The 18,657-nt window shown below is 44.5% G+C and overlaps 1 protein-coding gene across 3 annotated transcripts; it reads right to left on the reverse strand.

Annotated features, from left to right (window-relative positions):
* Positions 1-3,874: 3,874 nt before the first annotated feature.
* On the reverse strand, positions 3,875-16,231 carry LOC110534531 (methylmalonic aciduria type A homolog, mitochondrial). 3 transcript variants are annotated; one of them, XR_005034207.1, is made up of 8 exons: positions 15,854-16,226; positions 15,123-15,572; positions 14,748-14,870; positions 14,069-14,239; positions 13,707-13,792; positions 9,223-9,372; positions 4,094-4,496; positions 3,875-4,063 (listed from the first exon to the last, which is right to left on the reverse strand). XR_005034207.1 is itself a non-coding variant. In XM_021619421.2 (7 exons), the coding sequence occupies exons 2-7, from the start codon at positions 15,532-15,534 to the stop codon at positions 4,191-4,193; spliced, it is 1,248 nt and encodes a 415-aa protein (XP_021475096.2). In that variant the 5' UTR covers positions 15,535-15,572; positions 15,854-16,226; the 3' UTR covers positions 3,875-4,190. The 3 variants fall into 3 exon arrangements, 2 of the variants coding, with proteins under 2 accessions (XP_021475096.2, XP_036789544.1); XM_021619421.2 differs by having other exon boundaries at positions 3,875-4,496; XM_036933649.1 differs by lacking the exon at positions 9,223-9,372 and having other exon boundaries at positions 3,875-4,496; positions 15,854-16,231.
* Between the last annotated feature and the right edge of the window lie 2,426 nt (positions 16,232-18,657).

Genomic DNA, 18,657 nt, shown 5'->3' on the forward strand with positions numbered 1-18,657 from the left:
GACGGACACACAAAGCATCAATCCAAGTCTTGAGAAATGGAAAATCCCACTCCGACCCCATCAAAGACCGTGTCCATGTCCTGTGCTTACATTAAAGAAATGTCTCTAAATGGTAAACACATGTGGGCTGGTCTGTGTTTGGGCTAAAATGGCTGAATGTTGAACATGATACGACAGCATTTGAGTTAATCTTTCCACTGAGAAACCGCATCGGGGTGTTTACACTGAAGCCTAGTGTACGTTGTGTGTGTGTGTGTCCAGAGATTAAGCTAGGACTGACTGTTCCCTAGAGCAGTACTGTGTGTGTGTGTGTGTGTGTGTGTGAGAGAGAGAGACAGTGTGATGAAGGGGAAGGGTGTTACTCAAAGCCTAATGAATCCATCTGCATTCAGGGGGCAGTCTTCCTCCAGGCGCAGACAGGAGCAAACGACCGCCAACCTGCGAGCAGAGAGACTCTGGAGGCTGGGGCTCACTTCTCCGGAACAGACAGATGTAAACGATCAAGGAAAGATGGAAGTGGATGGAATAATCGGGGGGGACTGGGACGGATTTGACTAAGAATCCAGGGATTCTTTCCTAACAACAAACATAGGTTTGTGGCTTTGGACTGCAGCATAGAAGCAGTTTTCTCCCCACTATGTACAGACTGTCCTTTACAAACTTTACACTGGCGCTGTACGATGAGGGCAATTCCCACTGTTTTTTAATTTATTTTTTATTTACAGAGGTTGATGCCTACTGTGCCCTGGGCTGGTGTAACGGACGCTTTATGATAATACTACTGTCTCTTTGATCATTCCTCTGCCCAGCGGTAGGTAGGTAGCCTAGTATCTGCTTGAAGCCCGGCTCTGACTGGCATGGAGGATGGATGTGAAGGATTACCATGGTGTCCTCAGAGCTCCAGGGAAGAAGGATCTGGTGTCCTAGCAGCCTCTCTGACCTGTCACCCAGCACATCCTGAGGGGAGGAGCGGTGGAGGGGTGGAGGCTGGCTCTCGGGCCAGTCATTATAATAATGGTTTAGATGAGGTTGTGAAGTTATGGGGACATCTGGTGGTCAAGTGGCATCATTGCAAAAATGTGGTAATTTTGTCTGGATTAAATGTAAAACTTTACCAGGACAACGGGAATGATATGACGCTTGTATTAAAAAGTTGTCATGTTCAGAAGCTTCCTTGGTTCAGCAGCTACACCTCCACACAACGCTTCCTAGCCCTGGTTCAGCAGCTATGTCCACAAACAAAGCTTCCTAGCCCTGGTTCAGCAGCTACGTCCCCAAACAAAGCTTCCTAGTCCTGGTTCATCTGCTACGTCCCCACACAACGCTTCCTAGCCCTGGTTCAGCAGCTACGTCCCCAAACAACGCTTCCTAGCCCTGGTTCAGCAGCTACGCCCCCCACACAAAGTTTCCTAGCCCTGGTTCAGCAGCTACGTCCCCACACAGGGCTTCCTGGCCCTGGTTCAGCAGCTACGTCCCCATACAAAGCTTCCTGGCCCTGGTTCAGCAGCTACGTCCCCACACAAAGCTTAATAGCCCTGGTTCAGCAGCTATGTCCCCAAATAAAATAAAATAAAATGTATTTATACAGCCCTTCGTACATCAGCTGATATCTCAAAGTGCTGTACAGAAACCCAGCCTAAAACCCCAAACAGCGAGCAATGCAGGTGTAGAAGCACGGTGGCTAGGAAAACTCCCTAGAAAGGCCAAAACCTAGGAAGAAACCTAGAGAGGAACCAGGCTATGAGGGGTGGCCAGTCCTCTTCTGGCTTTGCCGGGTGGAGATTATAACAGAACATGGCCAAGATGTTCAAATGTTCATAAATGACCAGCATGGTCAAATAACAATAATCACAGTAGTTGTCGAGGGTGCAGCAAGTCAGCAACTCAGGAGTAAATGTCAGTTGGCTTTTCATAGCCGATCATTAAGAGTATCTCTACCACTCCTGCTGTCTCTAGAGAGTTGAAAACAGCGGGTCTGGGACAGGTAGCACATCCGGTGAACAGGTCAGGCTCCATAGCCGCAGGTAGAACAGTTGAAACTGGAGGAGCAGCACGGCCAGGTGGACTGGGGACAGCAAGGAGTCATCGTGCCAGGTAGTCCTGAGGCATGGTCCTAGGGCTCAGGTCCTCCGAGAGAGAGAAAGAATGAGAGAAAGAGAGAATTAGAGAGAGCATACTTAAATTCACACAGGACACCGGATAAGGCAGGAGAGGTACTCCAGATATAACAAACTGACCCTAGCCCCCCGACACATAAACTATTGCAGCATAAATACTGGAGGCTGAGACAGGAGGGGTCAGGAGACACTGTGGCCCCATCCGATGATACCCCAGACAGGGCCAAACAGGAAGGATATAACCACACCCACTTTGCCAAAGCACAGCCCCCACACCACTAGAGGGATATCTTCAACCACCAACTTACCATCTTGAGACAAGGCCAAGTATAGCCCACAAAGATCTCCGCCACGGCACAACCCAAGGGGGGACGCCAACCCAGACAGGAAGATCACATCAGTGACTCAACCCACTCAAGTGACGCACCCCTCCTAGGGACGGCATGAAAGAGCACCAGCAAGCCAGTGACTCAGCCCCTGTAATAGGGTTAGAGGCAAAGAATCCCAGTGGAAAGAGGGGAACCGGCCAGGCAGAGACAGCAAGGGCTCCAGAGCCTTTCCGTTCACCTTCATACTCCCGGGCCAGACTACACTCAATCATATGACCCACTGAAGAGATGAGTCTTCAGTAAAGACTTAAAGGTTGAGACCGAGTCTACGTCTCTCACATGGGTAGGCAGACCATTCCATAAAAATGGAGCTCTATAGGAGAAAGCCCTGCTTTCAGCTGTTTGCTTAGAAATTCTAGGGACAATTAGGAGGCCTGCTTCTTGTGACCGTAGCGTACGTGTAGGTATGTACGGCAGGACCAAATCAGAGAGATAGGTAGGAGCAAGCCCATGTAATGCTTTGTAGGTTAGCAGTAAAACCTTGAAATCAGCCCTTGCCTTAACAGGAAGCCAGTGTAGGGAGGCAAGCGCTGGAGTAATATGATCACATTTTTTGGATCTAGTCAGGATTCTAGCAGCCGTATTTAGCACTAACTGAAGTTTATTTAGTGCTTTATCCGGGTAGCCGGAAAGTAGAGAATTGCAGTAGTCTAACCTAGAAGTAACAAAAGCATGGATTAATTTTTCTGCATCATTTTTGGACAGAAAGTTTCTGATTTTTGCAATGTTACGTAGATGGAAAAAAGCTGTCCTTGTTCGTCAAAAGAGAGATCAGGGCCCAGAGTAACGCCGAGGTCCTTCACAGTTTCATTTGAGACGACTGTACAACCATTAAGATTAATTGTCAGATTCAACAGAAGATCTCTTTGTTTCTTGGGACCTAGAACAAGCATCTCTGTTTTGTCAGAGTTTAAAAGTAGAAAGTTTGCAGCCATCCACTTCCTTATGTCTGAAACACAGGCTTCTAGCAATTTTGGGGCTTCACCATGTTTCATTGAAATGTACAGCTGTGTGTCATCCGCATAGCAGTGAAAGTTAACATTATGTTTTCGAATGACATCCCCAAGAGGTAAAATATATAGTGAAAACAAGTGGTCCTAAAACGGAACCTTGAGGAACACCGAAATGTACAGTTGATTTGTCAGAGGACAAACCATTCACAGAGACAAACTGATATCTTTCCGACAGATAAGATCTAAACCAGGCCAGAACTTGTCCGTGTAGACCAATTTGGGTTTCCAATCTCCCCACACAAAGCTTCCTAGCCCTGGTTCAGCAGCTACGTCCCCACACAAAGCTTCCTAGCCCTGGTTCAGCAGCTACGTCCCCACACAAACATTTCAGCAACAGAAAACGCCCACCACTATATAATTAATTTAATAATTTATTCAACTCATTGATTATGATAAAATCTATAAAACTGCATCCATTGATACTCTTCAAGTATAAACCAATAAACGGCAATGTCAAGTCTTATATGAGGAAGTAGGTCAGTGTTTCAATTTGAAGGCAGTGTGTTGTGTGTGGGATTGGGAGGGGGACCAAGACCTAGAATTCCTTCCCTTCTCTCATCAACAATCAACAGTCCTTAAAGAGCAGTGACCTGAGAGACAAGGCGAGAAGTGTAATCAATATTACAGTATATGGATAATTCTGTTGGTATTAGATCTCCACTTCAGCTAGGTCACTGTGAGGAGGAGGATGATGAAGAAGAGGTGAAGGCCTTCAGTAACAGATCAGCCGCCAGGCCCGGTGATATAGCTCCCCTGGTGACCCTGTCCTCTAGCTGGGGTAGCTCCCCCCTGACGGCAGGGTGTTCCTGGAAGTGCCTCAGGACATTCTCCTGGATCAGGCTCCACATCCACACCTTGTGCTGGGCCCTACGTCTGTCCTGGAAGTCCCCGCTGGACAGGGTGGCTGAGCGGAAGGCCTCCATCTTACCCCACAGCTCTGCTACACCCTCGCCTGTCTGGGATGACACACGCACTACCTGGTGGGGGGGAGAACCACACACACACACACATTATATGGACTTTGGGGATTTTCAGTACCCACAAGGATAGTAATACAAGCCCCCCCCCCCCCCCCCCCCCCCCACACACACACACACACAGTGCATACAGACATACATATACTCTCACATATGGTACTAGTCAAACGTCTGGACACACCTACTCATTCAAGGGTTTTTCATTATTTTGACTATTTTCTACATTGTAGAATAATAGTGAAGACATCAAAACTATGAAATAACACATATGGAATCATGTAGTGACCAATTTTTAAAAAAATCTAAATATATTTTAGATTCTTCTAAGTAGCCACCCTTTGTGTTGATGACAGCTTTGTACTCTTGGCATTCTCTCAACGAGCTTCACCTGGAACGCTTTTCCAACAGTCTTGAAGTGGTTCCCACATATGCTGAGCACTTGTTGGATGCTTATCCTTCACTCTGCGGTCCAACTCAACCCAAACCATCTCAATTGGGTTGAGGTCAGGTGATTGTGGAGGCCAGGTCATCTGATTCAGCACTCCATCACTCTCCTTCTTGATCAAAAAGCTCTTACACAGCCTGGACGTGTGTTGGGTCATTGTCCTGTTGAAAAACAAATGATAGTCCCACTAAGCGCAAACCAGATGGGATGGCATATCGCTGCAGAATGCTGTGGTAGCCATGCTGGTTAAGTGTACCTTGAATTCTAAATAAATCACAGTGTCACCAGCAAAGCACCCCCACACCATCACACCTCCTCCTCCATGCTTCACGGTGGGAACCACACATGTGGAGATCATCCATTCAACTAGTCTACGTCTCACAAAGAAACAACGGTTGGAACCAAACATCTCAAAGGACAGATTTCCACTGGTCTAATGTCCATTGCTCGGGTTTCTTGGACCAAGCAAGTCTCTTCTTATTATTGGTGTCCTTTAGTAGTGGTTTCTTGCAGCAATTCGACCTGATTCACACAGTCTCCTCTGAACAGTTGATGTTGAGATGTATCTGTTACCTGAACTCTGAAGCATTTATTTGGGCTGCAATTTCTGAGGCTGGTAACTCTAATGAACTAATCCTCTGCAGCAGAGGTAACTCTGGGTCTTCCATTCCTGTGGTCCTCATAAGAGCCAGTTTCATCATAGCGCTTGATGTTTTTTTTTTAAAGTTCTAGACATTTTCCGGATTGACTGACCTTCATGTCCTGAAGTAATGATGGATTGTCATTTCTCTTTATCTGAGCTGTTCTTGCCATAATATGGACTTGGTCTTTACCAAATAGGGATATCTTCTGTATACCCCCCCTACCTTGTCACAACACAACTGATGGGCTCAAACACATTAAGAAGGTAAGAAATTCCACAAATTAACTTTTAACAAGGCACACCTGTTAATTGAAACAGATGACTACCTCATGAAGCTGGTTGAGAGAATGCCAAGCGTTTGCAAAGCTGTCATCAAGGCAAAGGGTGGCTACTTTGAAGAATCTCAAATCTCAAATATATTTTGATTTGTTTAACACTTTTTTGGTTACTACATGATTCCATATGTGTTATTTCATAGTTTTGATGTCTTCACTATTATTCTACAATGTAGAAAATAGTACAAATAAGGAAAACACTGGAATGAGTAGGTGTGTCCAAACTTTTTACTGGTACTGTATGTGAACACACATGTGTGGACCCCCATGCAGTTGGTAATCAATCCCCCCATATGCCCATGCAGGCACAGTGACACACCACAGATATCACACACCCAGTGGGGTCTCTGTATTCCCATATTCACCTCAGGCCTGTCCAGACAACACCAGTGATTTAAGGGCTAAACAACTCAGTATTGACCAGTGCTTGAATGAGAGTGAGGGCACTACAAAAAGGGAACTGTGTGAAGTCATATCTCAATGGTGCAATACTCTATCAAGCTGTATTCTATCTAGTCATTCCTAAATTGGTCTATTTACAATTCAAGTGTGCCAATAGAAATGTGTTTCTGACATGGGGAAATACTGTAGAAATGTCTTACAAAGCTACAGTCAAAATGATTCATCTGCTAGAAGGGGGCCTTCCAAAGTACCCTCCCCTGAACCTAATATTGAGATATGGCAGAGGAGGAATCATGTGGAGACCCATTAAAATCACTGTGGTGGATATCTCCTGTCCTGAAGTCAGTGTTGCTGCCTCTGGTACTAGTGGAAAGAGGAACAGGGCCAGAGAGCGAGAGAGACAAATGGAGCAAAACAGAGAGAGATGAGATAGATGGAGATGAAGAGAGAGAGAGAGGTGGAGAGAAATAGAGACAGAAAAACAGAGAGAGAGAAAGGGAGAGAGAGAGAAAGGGAGAGAGAGAGAAAGGGAGAGAGGGAGAGACAGAAAATTGGAAAAAGAAGCGAGAGAGACAGAGAACCAGAGAGCGAGACAGGTCTGGGAGTCTTTCATCTGAGTGGGTGGGCTGCTAATCAGGAAAATACATGACACAGCAGCTCTCTATTCAGAGTGGGGAGGAAGAGGAAGAGGGGGATGGAGGGAGAAGGGTGGGTGGGTGGCGGTAGGGGACTTTGGCAGGTTGCCAGGTGGGCAGATGCTGCATTGGGCCGCACGCAGTCGGTCTGAGACAAAGAGACAACGCCACAACGCTCGGCCCAGGGCGGGAGACATGCAGAGAGCACCCCCTCCCCACCCCGGGAACACTGCGACAGACTAGAGTGCCCTGATGATGACATCACATTAATCCCTCTCCCCCGGGTCAGCTGACCTCGCTGTACAGTGGCACGGCCTGTCGGTTCTGGTGATGTGTGCGTATGGAGAGTTGAGGGTGGCAAAAAATGATTTTCAGAGGAAATGTAACACAGCTCTCCAATAGAGGATATGAAGAAGAACATCAGGTTCCAACCCCCAGTTACCTGGAGTTTGAGGCAATATGCCTATTTTTTGTAGGTATGCATTTATTTCTCATTATCTGTTTGTATTTCTTAATTCTGTGCACATGAAGGTATGAGCACAAACCCACACAACACTAACCACGTTCCAGGTCTTGGACTTCTTCCTGAGCAGCTATATGAAGCACTTTTCCATATACAGTGGGGCAAAAAAGTATTTAGTCAGCCACCAATTCTGCAAGTTCTCCCACTTAAAAAGATGAGAGAGGCCTAATTTTCATCATAGGTACACTTCAACTATGACAGACAAAATGAGAAAAAAAATCCAGAAAATCACATTGTAGGATGTTTAATGAATTTATTTGCAAATTATGGTGGAAAATAAGTATTTGGTCAATAACAAAAGTTTATCTCAATACTTTGTTATATACCCTTTGTTGGCAATGACAGAGGTCAAACATTTTCTGTAAGTCTTCACACACTGTTGCTGGTATTTTGACCCATTCCTCCATGCAGATCTCCTCTAGAGCAGTGATGTTTTGGGGCTGTTGCTGGGCAACACAGACTTTCAACTCTCTCCAAAGATTTTCTATGGGGTTGAGATCTGGAGACTGGCTAGGCCACTCCAGGACCTTGAAATGCTTCTTACGAAGCCACTCCTTCGTTGCCCAGGCGGTGTGTTTGGGATCATTGTCATGCTGAAAGACCCAGCCACGTTTCATCTTCAATGCCCTTGCTGATGGAAGGAGGTTTTCACTCAAAATCTTACGATACATGGCCCCATTCATTCTTTCCTTTACACGGATCAGTCGTCCTGGTCCCTTTTGCAGAAAAACAGCCCCAAAGCATGATGTTTCCACCCCCATGCTTCACAGTAGGTATGGAGTTCTTTGGATGCAACTCAGAATTCTTTGTCCTCCAAACACAACGAGTTGAGTTTTTACCAAAAGGTCTATCTTGGTTTCATCTGACCATATGACATTCTCCCAATCTTCTTCTGGATCATCCAAATGCTCTCTAGCAAACTTCAGACGGGCCTGGACATGTACTGGCTTAAGCAGGGGGACACCTCTGGCACTGCAGGATTTGAGTCCCTGGTGGCGTAGTGTGTTACTGATGGTAGGCTTTGTTTCTTTGGTCCCAGCTCTCTGCAGGTCATTCACTAGGTCCCCCCGTGTGGTTCTGGTATTTTTGCTCACCGTTCTTGTTATCATTTTGACCCCACGGGGTGAGATCTTGCGTGGAGCCCCAGGTCGAGGGAGATTATCAGTGGTCTTGTATGTCTTCCATTTCCTAATAATTGCTCCCACAGTTGATTTCTTCAAACCAAGCTGCTTACCTATTGCAGATTCAGTCTTCCCAGCCTGGTGCAGGTCTACAATTTTGTTTATGGTGTCCTTTGACAGCTCTTTGGTCTTGCCCATAGTGGAGTTTGGAGTGTGACTGTTTGAGGTTGTGGACAGGTGTCTTTTATACTGATAACAAGTTCAAACAGGTGCCATTAATACAGGTAATGAGTGGAGGACAGAGGAGCCTCTTAAAGAAGAAGTTACAGGTCTGTGAGAGACAGAAATCTTGCTTGTTTGTAGGTGACCAAAAGCTTATTTTCCACCATAATTTGCAAATAAATTAATAAAAAATCCTACAATGTGATTTTCTGGATTTTTCTCTCTCATTTTGTCTGTCATAGTTGAAGTGTAACTATGATGAAAATTACAGGCCTCTCTCATCTTTTTAAGTGGGAGAACTTGCACAATTGGTGGCCAACTAAATACTTTTTTGCCCCACTAAGTTTAACCCCTTCGCACTACCACTCAGACAAAAAACATTCAACCCAATACAACCCACCTTAGGGTTCCAGGACTTTGATTTCTTCCTGAGCAGTTTCAGAACGCTGGTATACTCTGCCTGGATTCTCCTGGCTGGAACTAACAGGTCTCCGTCTGCTTTAGTGACGACCACCAGGTCTGCCTTCTCTATGATGCCTCGCTTAATGCCCTGGCAATGGAGAACACACACAGATTCAGTACTGTGCCCTGAACTTTACAAAATGTCCCTAGATGGCTACCACCCGGTTACTCAACCCCGCACCTTAGAGGCTGCTTGCCCTATGTACATAGTCATGGAACACTGGTCACTTTAATAATGTTTACATACCGTTTTACCCATTTCATACGCCTCACAAGTCCTCAACTAGCAGCTTCATTAAATAGTACCCGAAAAACACCAGTCTCAACATCAACAGTGAAAAGGCGACTCCAGGATGCTGGCCTTCTAGGCAGAGCTGCAAAGAAAAAGCCATATCTCAGACTGGCCAATAAAAAGAAAAGATTAAGATGGGTAAAAGAACACAGACACTGGACAGAGGAGCTCTGCCTAGAAGGCCAGCATCCCAGAGTCGCCTCTTCACTGTTGATGTTGAGACCGGTGTTTTGCGGATACTATTTAATTAAGCTGCCAGTTGAGGACTTGTGAGGCGTCTGTTTCTCAGCCAGTTTGCGCTGTTCTGTGAAGGGAGTAGTACACAGTTTTGTACGAGATCTTCAGTTTCTTGGCAATTTCTCACATGGAATAGCCTTCATTTGTCAGAACAAGAATAGACTGACGAGTTTCAGATGAAAGTTGTTTCTGGCCATTTTGAGCCTGTAATCGAACCCACAAATGCTGATGCTCCAGATACTAAACTAGTCTAAATAAGGTGAGTTTTAATACAACTTTAATCCGAACAACAGTTTTCAGCTGTACTAACATAATTGCAAAATTATTTTCTAATGATCAATTAGCCTTTTAAAATGATAAACTTGGATTAGCTAACACAACGTGCCATTGAAACACAGGAGTGATGGTTGCTGATAATGGGCCTCTGTACGCCTATGTAGATATTACAATAAAAATCAGCCGTTTTCAGCTACAATAGTCATTTACAACATTAACAATGTCTACACTGTATTTAGGATCAATTTGATGTTATTTTAATAGAGAAAAAAATGCTTTTCTTTCAAAAACAAGGACATTTCTAAGCTAAGCTTTACAAACTTTTGAACGGTAGTGTATATGAGATTCTTCAAAGTAGGCACCCTTTGCTTTGATGACAGCTTTGCACACTCTTGGAATTCTCTCAACCAGCTTCATGAGGTAGTCACCTGGAATGCATTTCAATTAACAGGTGTGCCTTGTTAAAAGTTAATTTGTGGAATTTCTTTCCTTCTTAATGCGTTTGAGCCAATCAGTTGTGTTGTGTTGTGGGTGGTATACAGAAGTTGGTCTTACCCAAATAGGGCTAAGTCCATATTATGGCAAGAACAGCTCAAATAAGCAAAGAGAAACAACAGTCCACCATTACTTGAAGACATGAAGGTCAGTCAATCTGGAAAATTTCAAGAACTATGATAGTTTCTTCAAGTTCAGTCGCAAAAACCATCAAGCGTTATGATGAAACTGGCTCTCATGAGGACCGCCACAGGAAAGGAAGACCCAGAGTTACCTCTGCTGCAGAGGATAAGTTCATAAATTGCAGCCCAAATAAATGCTTCACAGAGTTCAAGTAACAGACACATCTCAACATCAACTTCATGGTCGAATTGCTGCAAAGAAACCACTAAAGGACACCAATAAGAAGAAGAGACTTGCTTAAAAGACAGTAACACGAGCAATGAACAATAGACCGGTGGAAATCTGTCTTTGGTCTGATGAATTCAAATTTGAGATTTATGGTTCCAACCACCATGTCTTTGTGAGACGCAGAGCAGGTGAAGGGATGATTTCCGCATGTATAGTTCCCACCGTGAAGCATGGAGGAGGTGGTGTGATGATGCTTTGCTGGTGACACTGAGTAATTTATTTAGAATTCAAGGTACACTTAACCAGCATGGCTACCACAGCATTCTGCAGCGATACGCCATCCCACCTGGTTTGTGCAACAGGACAATGACCCAAACACACCTATCTGTGAAGGGCTATTTGACCAAGAAGTAGAGTGATGGAGTGCTGCATCAGATGACCTGGCCTCCACAATCACCTGACTTCAACCCAATTGAGATGGTTTGGGATGAGATGGACCGCAGAGTGAAGGAAAAGCAGCCAACAAGTGCTCAGCATATGTGGGAACTCCTTCAAGACGGTTAGAAAAGCATTCCAGGTGAAGCTCGTTGAGAGAATGCCAAGTGTGCAAAGCTGTCATCAAGGCAAAGGGTGGCTACTTTGAAGAATCAAAAATATTTAGATTTGTTTGACACTTTGTTGGTTACTACATGATTCCATGTGTTATTTCATTTGTTTTGATGTCTACAATGTAGAAAATAATAATAAATAAAGAACAAACATTTAAAAATGTAATGAGTAGGTGTGTCCACACTTTGATAGAAATAACGTCTGCTAAATACGTGTATGTGACCAACACTATGTGCTTTGAATCAACTTTATTGATCTCCAGAGGGGAAATTGGATGTAAATCTTGTCTATACGTCTAAGCTGATTGATGGACAGTGCGACAGCCTGTGATCCTGTTTGAATACTTAAGTGCATCCTGAGACAGAATAAGTGAAGACAACAGGGTGGAAAGAAACCATTTTGTTTCTTTTGCAAATATGAAAGGCATGAGGAATCAGATATGTACACTGCTCAAAAAAATAAAGGGAACACTTAAACAACACAATGTAACTCCAAGTAAATCACACTTCTGTGAAATCAAACTGTCCACTTAGGAAGCAACACTGATTGACAATAAATTTCACATGCTGTTGTGCAAATGGAATAGACAACAGGTGGAAATGATAGGCAATTAGCAAGACACCCCCAATAAAGGAGTGGTTCTGCAGGTGGTAACCACAGACCACTTCTCAGTTCCTATGCTTCCTGGCTGATGTTTTCGTCACTTTTGAATGCTGGCGGTGCTTTCACTCTAGTGGTAGCATGAGACGGAGTCTACAACCCACACAAGTGGCTCAGGTAGTGCAGCTCATCCAGGACGGAACATCAATGCGAGCTGTGGCAAGAAGGTTTGCTGTGTCTGTCAGCGTAGTGTCCAGAGCATGGAGGCGCTACCAGGAGACAGGCCAGTACATCAGGAGACGTAGAGGAGGCTGTAGGAGGGCAACAACCCAGCAGTAGGACCGCTACCTCCGCCTTTGTGCAAGGAGGAGCAGGAGGAGCACTGCCAGAGCCCTGCAAAATGACCTCCAGCAGGCCACAAATGTGCATGTGTCTGCTCAAATGGTCAGAAACAGACTCCATGAGGGTGGTATAAGGGCCCGACGTCCACAGGTGGGGGTTGTGCTTACAGCCCAACACCGTGCAGGACGTTTGGCATTTGCCAGAGAACACCAAGATTGGCAAATTCGCCACTGGCGCCCTGTGCTCTTCACAGACGAAAGCAGGTTCACACTGAGCACATGACAGACGTGACAGAGTCTGGAGATGCTGTGGAGGACGTTCTGCTGCCTGCAACATCCTCCAGCATGACCGGTTTGGCGGTGGGTCAGTCATGGTGTGGCATTTTTTTGGTGGGCCGCACAGCCCTCCATGTGCTCGCCAGAGGTAGCCTGACTGCCATTAGGTACTGAGATGAGATCCTCAGACCCCTTGTGAGACCATATGCTGGTGCGGTTGGCCCTGGGTTCCTCCTAATGCAAGACAATGCTAGACCTCATGTGGCTGGAGTGTGTCAGCAGTTCCTGCAAGAGGAAGGCATTGATGCTATGGACTGGCCCGCCCATTCCCCAGACCTGAATCCAATTGAGCACATCTGGGACATCATGTCTCGCTCCATCCACCAACGCCACGTTGCACCACAGACTGTCCAGGAGTTGGCGGATGCTTTAGTCCAAGTCTGGGAGGAGATCCCTCAGGAGACCATCTGCCACCTCATCAGGAGCATGCCCAGGCGTTGTAGGGAGGTCATACAGGCACGTGGAGGCCACACACACTACTGAGCCTAATTTTGACTTGGATCAGCCTATAGTGTGGTTTTCCACTTTAATTTTGAGTGTGACTCCAAATCCAGACCTCCATGGGTTGATAAATTTGATTTCCATTGATAATTTTTGTGTGATTTTGTTGTCAGCACATTCAACTATGTAAAAAAAAAGTATTTAATAAGAATATTTCATTCATTCAGATCTAGGATGTGTTATTTTAGTGTTCCCTTAATTTTTTTGAGCAGTGTGCTATAAAGACAGTTGAACTAAACTCATGAGACATTTATTTTCATCAAGAATCAATGGATATATTATTAATTTAAATGATCAAAAATGTCTGTAAATTTCACAAGATTTTCACTGGTTCTTTAATGGCATTGTAACAGGGGAGTGTGATGGAGGTGCAGCCTGTCTGACCTGTAGTTCATCGCCCCCTGCTGGTGGGATCAGCAACACAAACATGTCCACCATGTCAGCCACAGCAAACTCTGACTGGCCTACGCCTGAGGACACAACACACAATGAAACTAAGTATTTATGAAACGCTATCTACCTTAGGATTTTTATTAATAAACTATGAGCTATGATATGTCATTTCATAATTGTATCCTTTATGCCATTTAGACTTTAGAAACCACGTAATGTGGAAGATGCAAAGCATGAATCACAATGAGATTAAATCTGGTTCAATAAAAACTGTGCAGGTGGCCTATCCCAGGTGAAGATGTGTCCCTTCTGAGGCTTTTAAAAACAGTCGACTCAACCATTGAGTTCCTCACCTACAGTTTCTACCAGAACGATGTCGTAGCCACCCCCCTCACACAGTACTATGGCCTCATTGGTGGTCCGGGTGACTCCTCCCAGTGTTCCAGAGGTGGGGGAGGGTCTGATGAAAGCACTCATGTCTCTGGAGAGCTCAGTCATACGAGTCTTGTCACCCATCAGAGACCCTGGGGAGAGGGGGAGGATTTATGCGTAACACCAACATAAAGTATAAAAGTGGTAGTATATCAGTATAGGTATCAATATTTAATAATAATCCTTTGCCTAGCTTGAAGAAGATATATGTCAGGAACACAGGAGGCTGCTGAGGGGAGAACGGCTCATAATAAATGTCCAGAACAGAGAAAATGGAACGGCATCAAACACCTGAAAACCATGTGTTTAATGTGTTTGATACCATTCCACTGACTCCGCTCCAGCCATTACCACGAGCCTGTCCTCCCCAATTAAGGTGCCACCAACCTCCTGTGGTGAGGAAATTATGTTTAACAACATTGAACAAGGAGGAATGGTTGTCAATGTTCACAAAATCCCACATATTACGGTGCAAGAGTCTGTCTGGCATGACGAGGCATTCTAACAGACCCATTTAAACCAATACATATACCCCACAACACTGATGAAATACCACGCACAAACACAGCGATGAATATGTAGAATGATGTGGAAACATACCTCCTGTAGTGCATGATGAGGGGTCGACAGCCAGAACAGAGACTTTATGTCCTTGTCCTGTGAGCATCTTCCCCACCACCTCAATGAAGGTGGACTTCCCAGCTCCGGGTGGGCCAGACAGACCTACAGAGAACAAACATGCACGTACACCAAGCCCACACTCTTCCCCATTTGGTATTTTAGACTTAGCTACATCAAGAGTATGAGTACAAACATCTTCAATAAAAAGCCCACATTGCAGCCACCAACTCAAGCGGTCCAACTCTAAGGACTGCAAGCCACTAGATCAAATGTTCACATATTATTGGGTCTGCGTGCATTCTATGTACTGGGCATAGACACAACAATGTTGAACGTAACAATCCACATACTAACCCACTCTGAAGGCCAGGGGTTTCCCTCCGTTCTGTTTCTCCTGCTCCTTCCTGTGGGCCAGTACTCTCTGCAGCAGGACCTGAGCCAGCTCTTTCTTTCTAGGATGCTGGGTCTCCACCAGGGTAATGGACTCAGCCAGACTGGCCCGCTGACCTGAGATCAGTCCTTCATACAGCTTATTCAACAGCCTCTGCTCTGGTGGACTCAGCTCCTTAATGTGGCTGAGGGTGGATTCCACACACATACCGCGGATGTGTTGGGAGTTAAGCCCAGGGAATGAGGTGGTACAAGGGGTACGAGTGCAGGATGGTGGGGGTAGCTGGCGGAGGAGCCATCGGCCCCATGTTGGGGTGACAGTTCGTAAGGGGGAGGACAAGCGGTGGAGAAGCGGAAAGAGTACTGGGGGTCCCATGATTGCCTGGCACTGGTCCCTTCTCTAGGGGAGAGAGTCTGATAATGATGTAACGTTAGACAACAGGCATTCAATAGAGGTTTGTGACACATTTCAGTTCATTCAACAAGACAGAACCAAAACAAAACTGATGCTGATTACTCTATGACACTCACTTTGGGCTATTTAGACTGTTTGAGGTTGTGGCATTCAGGAACAAATTCTGACAGTAGAAACGAATGGATATATGCATGCCTACAGTACATACACCGGTAACTGACTGACAAGTAGTCATATAGCTGAACAATTACAAAACGTGTACATACAATGGAGAACTCACCTTGATAGCTAGCTATTTGTACATACATCTGCTTCGTTCGTCTTTGCTGTTGTCCTCTACTATTGCTCTAAACATTTTCATAAGTGTGTATTCATTTTTGTAGTAAAGAAAATAAGGATAATTCTGTCATTTGATTCTCAAAAGCAACCACACGTTGACCAATGTTTGGTCGTCACTAGCTACCACAGTCACAAAGTAATAAACTCCGCCCATTTCTACAATTGATCTTCTTAAAATGTGATATTAAACCTAACATTAACCCTAACCTTAACCACACTGCTAACCTTATGCCAAGAAATAACCTTAAAGAAAGCCAAAAAGCACATAATTATTTTCATAAAGCTTTTTACTTCGTGGCTGTGCTATTTAGTGAAACCCAGTGGGTATTGTTTTTTGTTGTTGCTTCGTTCACTTCCTACTCCCTGTGACGTTGCTCACCGCCCCTTTCTAGAAAAGTAGTACTACTCAAGGCCACGCGGTGGTAGCAGTTAGTCGTGGTTGAGCTCTTGTCTTCACAATTCACTCAAATTGAAATTCAAGGGAATCATTTTAGAAGGCATTTATCAAGGGATGGATAACTCTTGCACAATGTTGCTTGTATTTTGCAAGATTTTTCCATTTTCAGCCATTGTGGCCATACAAATTTCATGTTAGTGTCTTGAGTTGTAATATTTGTGTGGGTGCTTATACAGTTCATGTCCTATTTCACACAGGAACACGTATTAAAATCAAAACAAATCTAAGTTTATTTGTCACCTGCGCCGAATACAACAGGTGTAGTAGACTTTACAGTGAAATGCTTACTTACAGGCTCTAACCAATAGTGCAAAAATGGTGTTAAGGGAACAATAGGTAAGTAAAGAAATAAAACAACAGTAAAAAGATAGGCTGTATACAGTAGCGAGGCTATAAAGTAGCGAGGCTAAATACAGACACCGGCTAGTCAGGCTGATTGAGGTAGTATGTACATGTAGATATGGTTAAAGTGACTATGCATATATGATGAACAGAGAGTAACAGTAGCGTAAAAGAGGGGTTGGCGGGTGGTGGGTGGCGGGACATAATGCAGATAGCCCGGTTAGCCAATGTGCGGGATTGGTCGGTCCAATTATTATTATTTTTTAAAAATATATATTTAACCTTTATTTAACCAGGTAGGCTAGTTGAGAACAAGTTCTCATTTGCAACTGTGACCTGGCCAAGATAAAGCATAGCAGTTTGACACATACAACAACACAGAGTTACACATGGAATAAACAAAACATACAGTCAATAATACAGTAGAAAAAAGAAAACAAAAAGTCTATATACATTGAGTGCAAATGAGGTAAGAAAAGGGAGTTAAGGCAATAACTACAGTGCCTTGCGAAAGTATTCGACCCCCTTGAACTTTGCGACCTTTTGCCACATTTCAGGCTTCAAACATAAAGATATAAAACTGTATTTTTTTGTGAAGAATCAACAACAAGTGGGACACAATCATGAAGTGGAACGACATTTATTGGATATTTCAAACTTTTTTAACAAATCAAAAACTGAAAAATTGGGCGTGCAAAATTATTCAGCCCCTTTACTTTCAGTGCAGCAAACTCTCTCCAGAAGTTCAGTGAGGATCTCTGAATGATCCAATGTTGACCTAAAGTACTAATGATGATAAATACAATCCACCTGTGTGTAATCAAGTCTCCGTATAAATGCACCTGCACTGTGATAGTCTCAGAGGTCCGTCAAAAGCGCAGAGAGCATCATGAAGAACAAGGAACACACCAGGCAGGTCCGAGATACTGTTGTGAAGAAGTTTAAAGCCGGATTTGGATACAAAAAGATTTCCCAAGCTTTAAACATCCCAAGGAGCACTGTGCAAGCGATAATATTGAAATGGAAGGAGTATCAGACCACTGCAAATCTACCAAGACCTGGCCGTCCCTCTAAACTTTCAGCTCATACAAGGATAAGACTGATCAGAGATGCAGCCAAGAGGCCCATGATCACTCTGGATGAACTGCAGAGATCTACAGCTGAGGTGGGAGACTCTGTCCATAGGACAACAATCAGTCGTATATTGCACAAATCTGGCCTTTATGGAAGAGTGGCAAGAAGAAAGCCATTTCTTAAAGATATCCATAAATGTGTCGTTTAAAGTTTGCCACAAGCCACCTGGGAGACACACCAAACATGTGGAAGAAGGTGCTCTGGTCAGATGAAACCAAAATTGAACTTTTTGGCAACAATGCAAAACGTTATGTTTGGCGTAAAAGCAACACAGCTGAACACACCATCCCCACTGTCAAACATGGTGGTGGCAGCATCATGGTTTGGGCCTGCTTTTCTTCAGCAGGGACAGGGAAGATGGTTAAAATTGATGGGAAGATGGATGGAGCCAAATACAGGACCATTCTGGAAGAAAACCTGATGGAGTCTGCAAAAGACCTGAGACTGGGACGGAGATTTGTCTTCCAACAAGACAATGATCCAAAACATAAAGCAAAATCTACAATGGAATGGTTCAAAAATAAACATATCCAGGTGTTAGAATGGCCAAGTCAAAGTCCAGACCTGAATCCAATCGAGAATCTGTGGCAAGAACTGAAAACTGCTGTTCACAAATGCTCTCCATCCAACCTCACTGAGCTCGAGCTGTTTTGCAAGGAGGAATGGGAACAAAATTTCAGTCTCTCGATGTGCAAAACTGATAGAGACATACCTCAAGCGACTTACAGCTGTAATCGCAGCAAAAGGTGGCGCTACAAAGTATTAACTTAAGGGGGCGGAATAATTTTGCACGCCCGATTTTTCAGTTTTTG

This window comes from Oncorhynchus mykiss, chromosome 10, assembly GCF_013265735.2.
Source record: "Oncorhynchus mykiss isolate Arlee chromosome 10, USDA_OmykA_1.1, whole genome shotgun sequence".
In the NCBI taxonomy this organism is placed as follows: domain Eukaryota; kingdom Metazoa; phylum Chordata; class Actinopteri; order Salmoniformes; family Salmonidae; genus Oncorhynchus; species Oncorhynchus mykiss.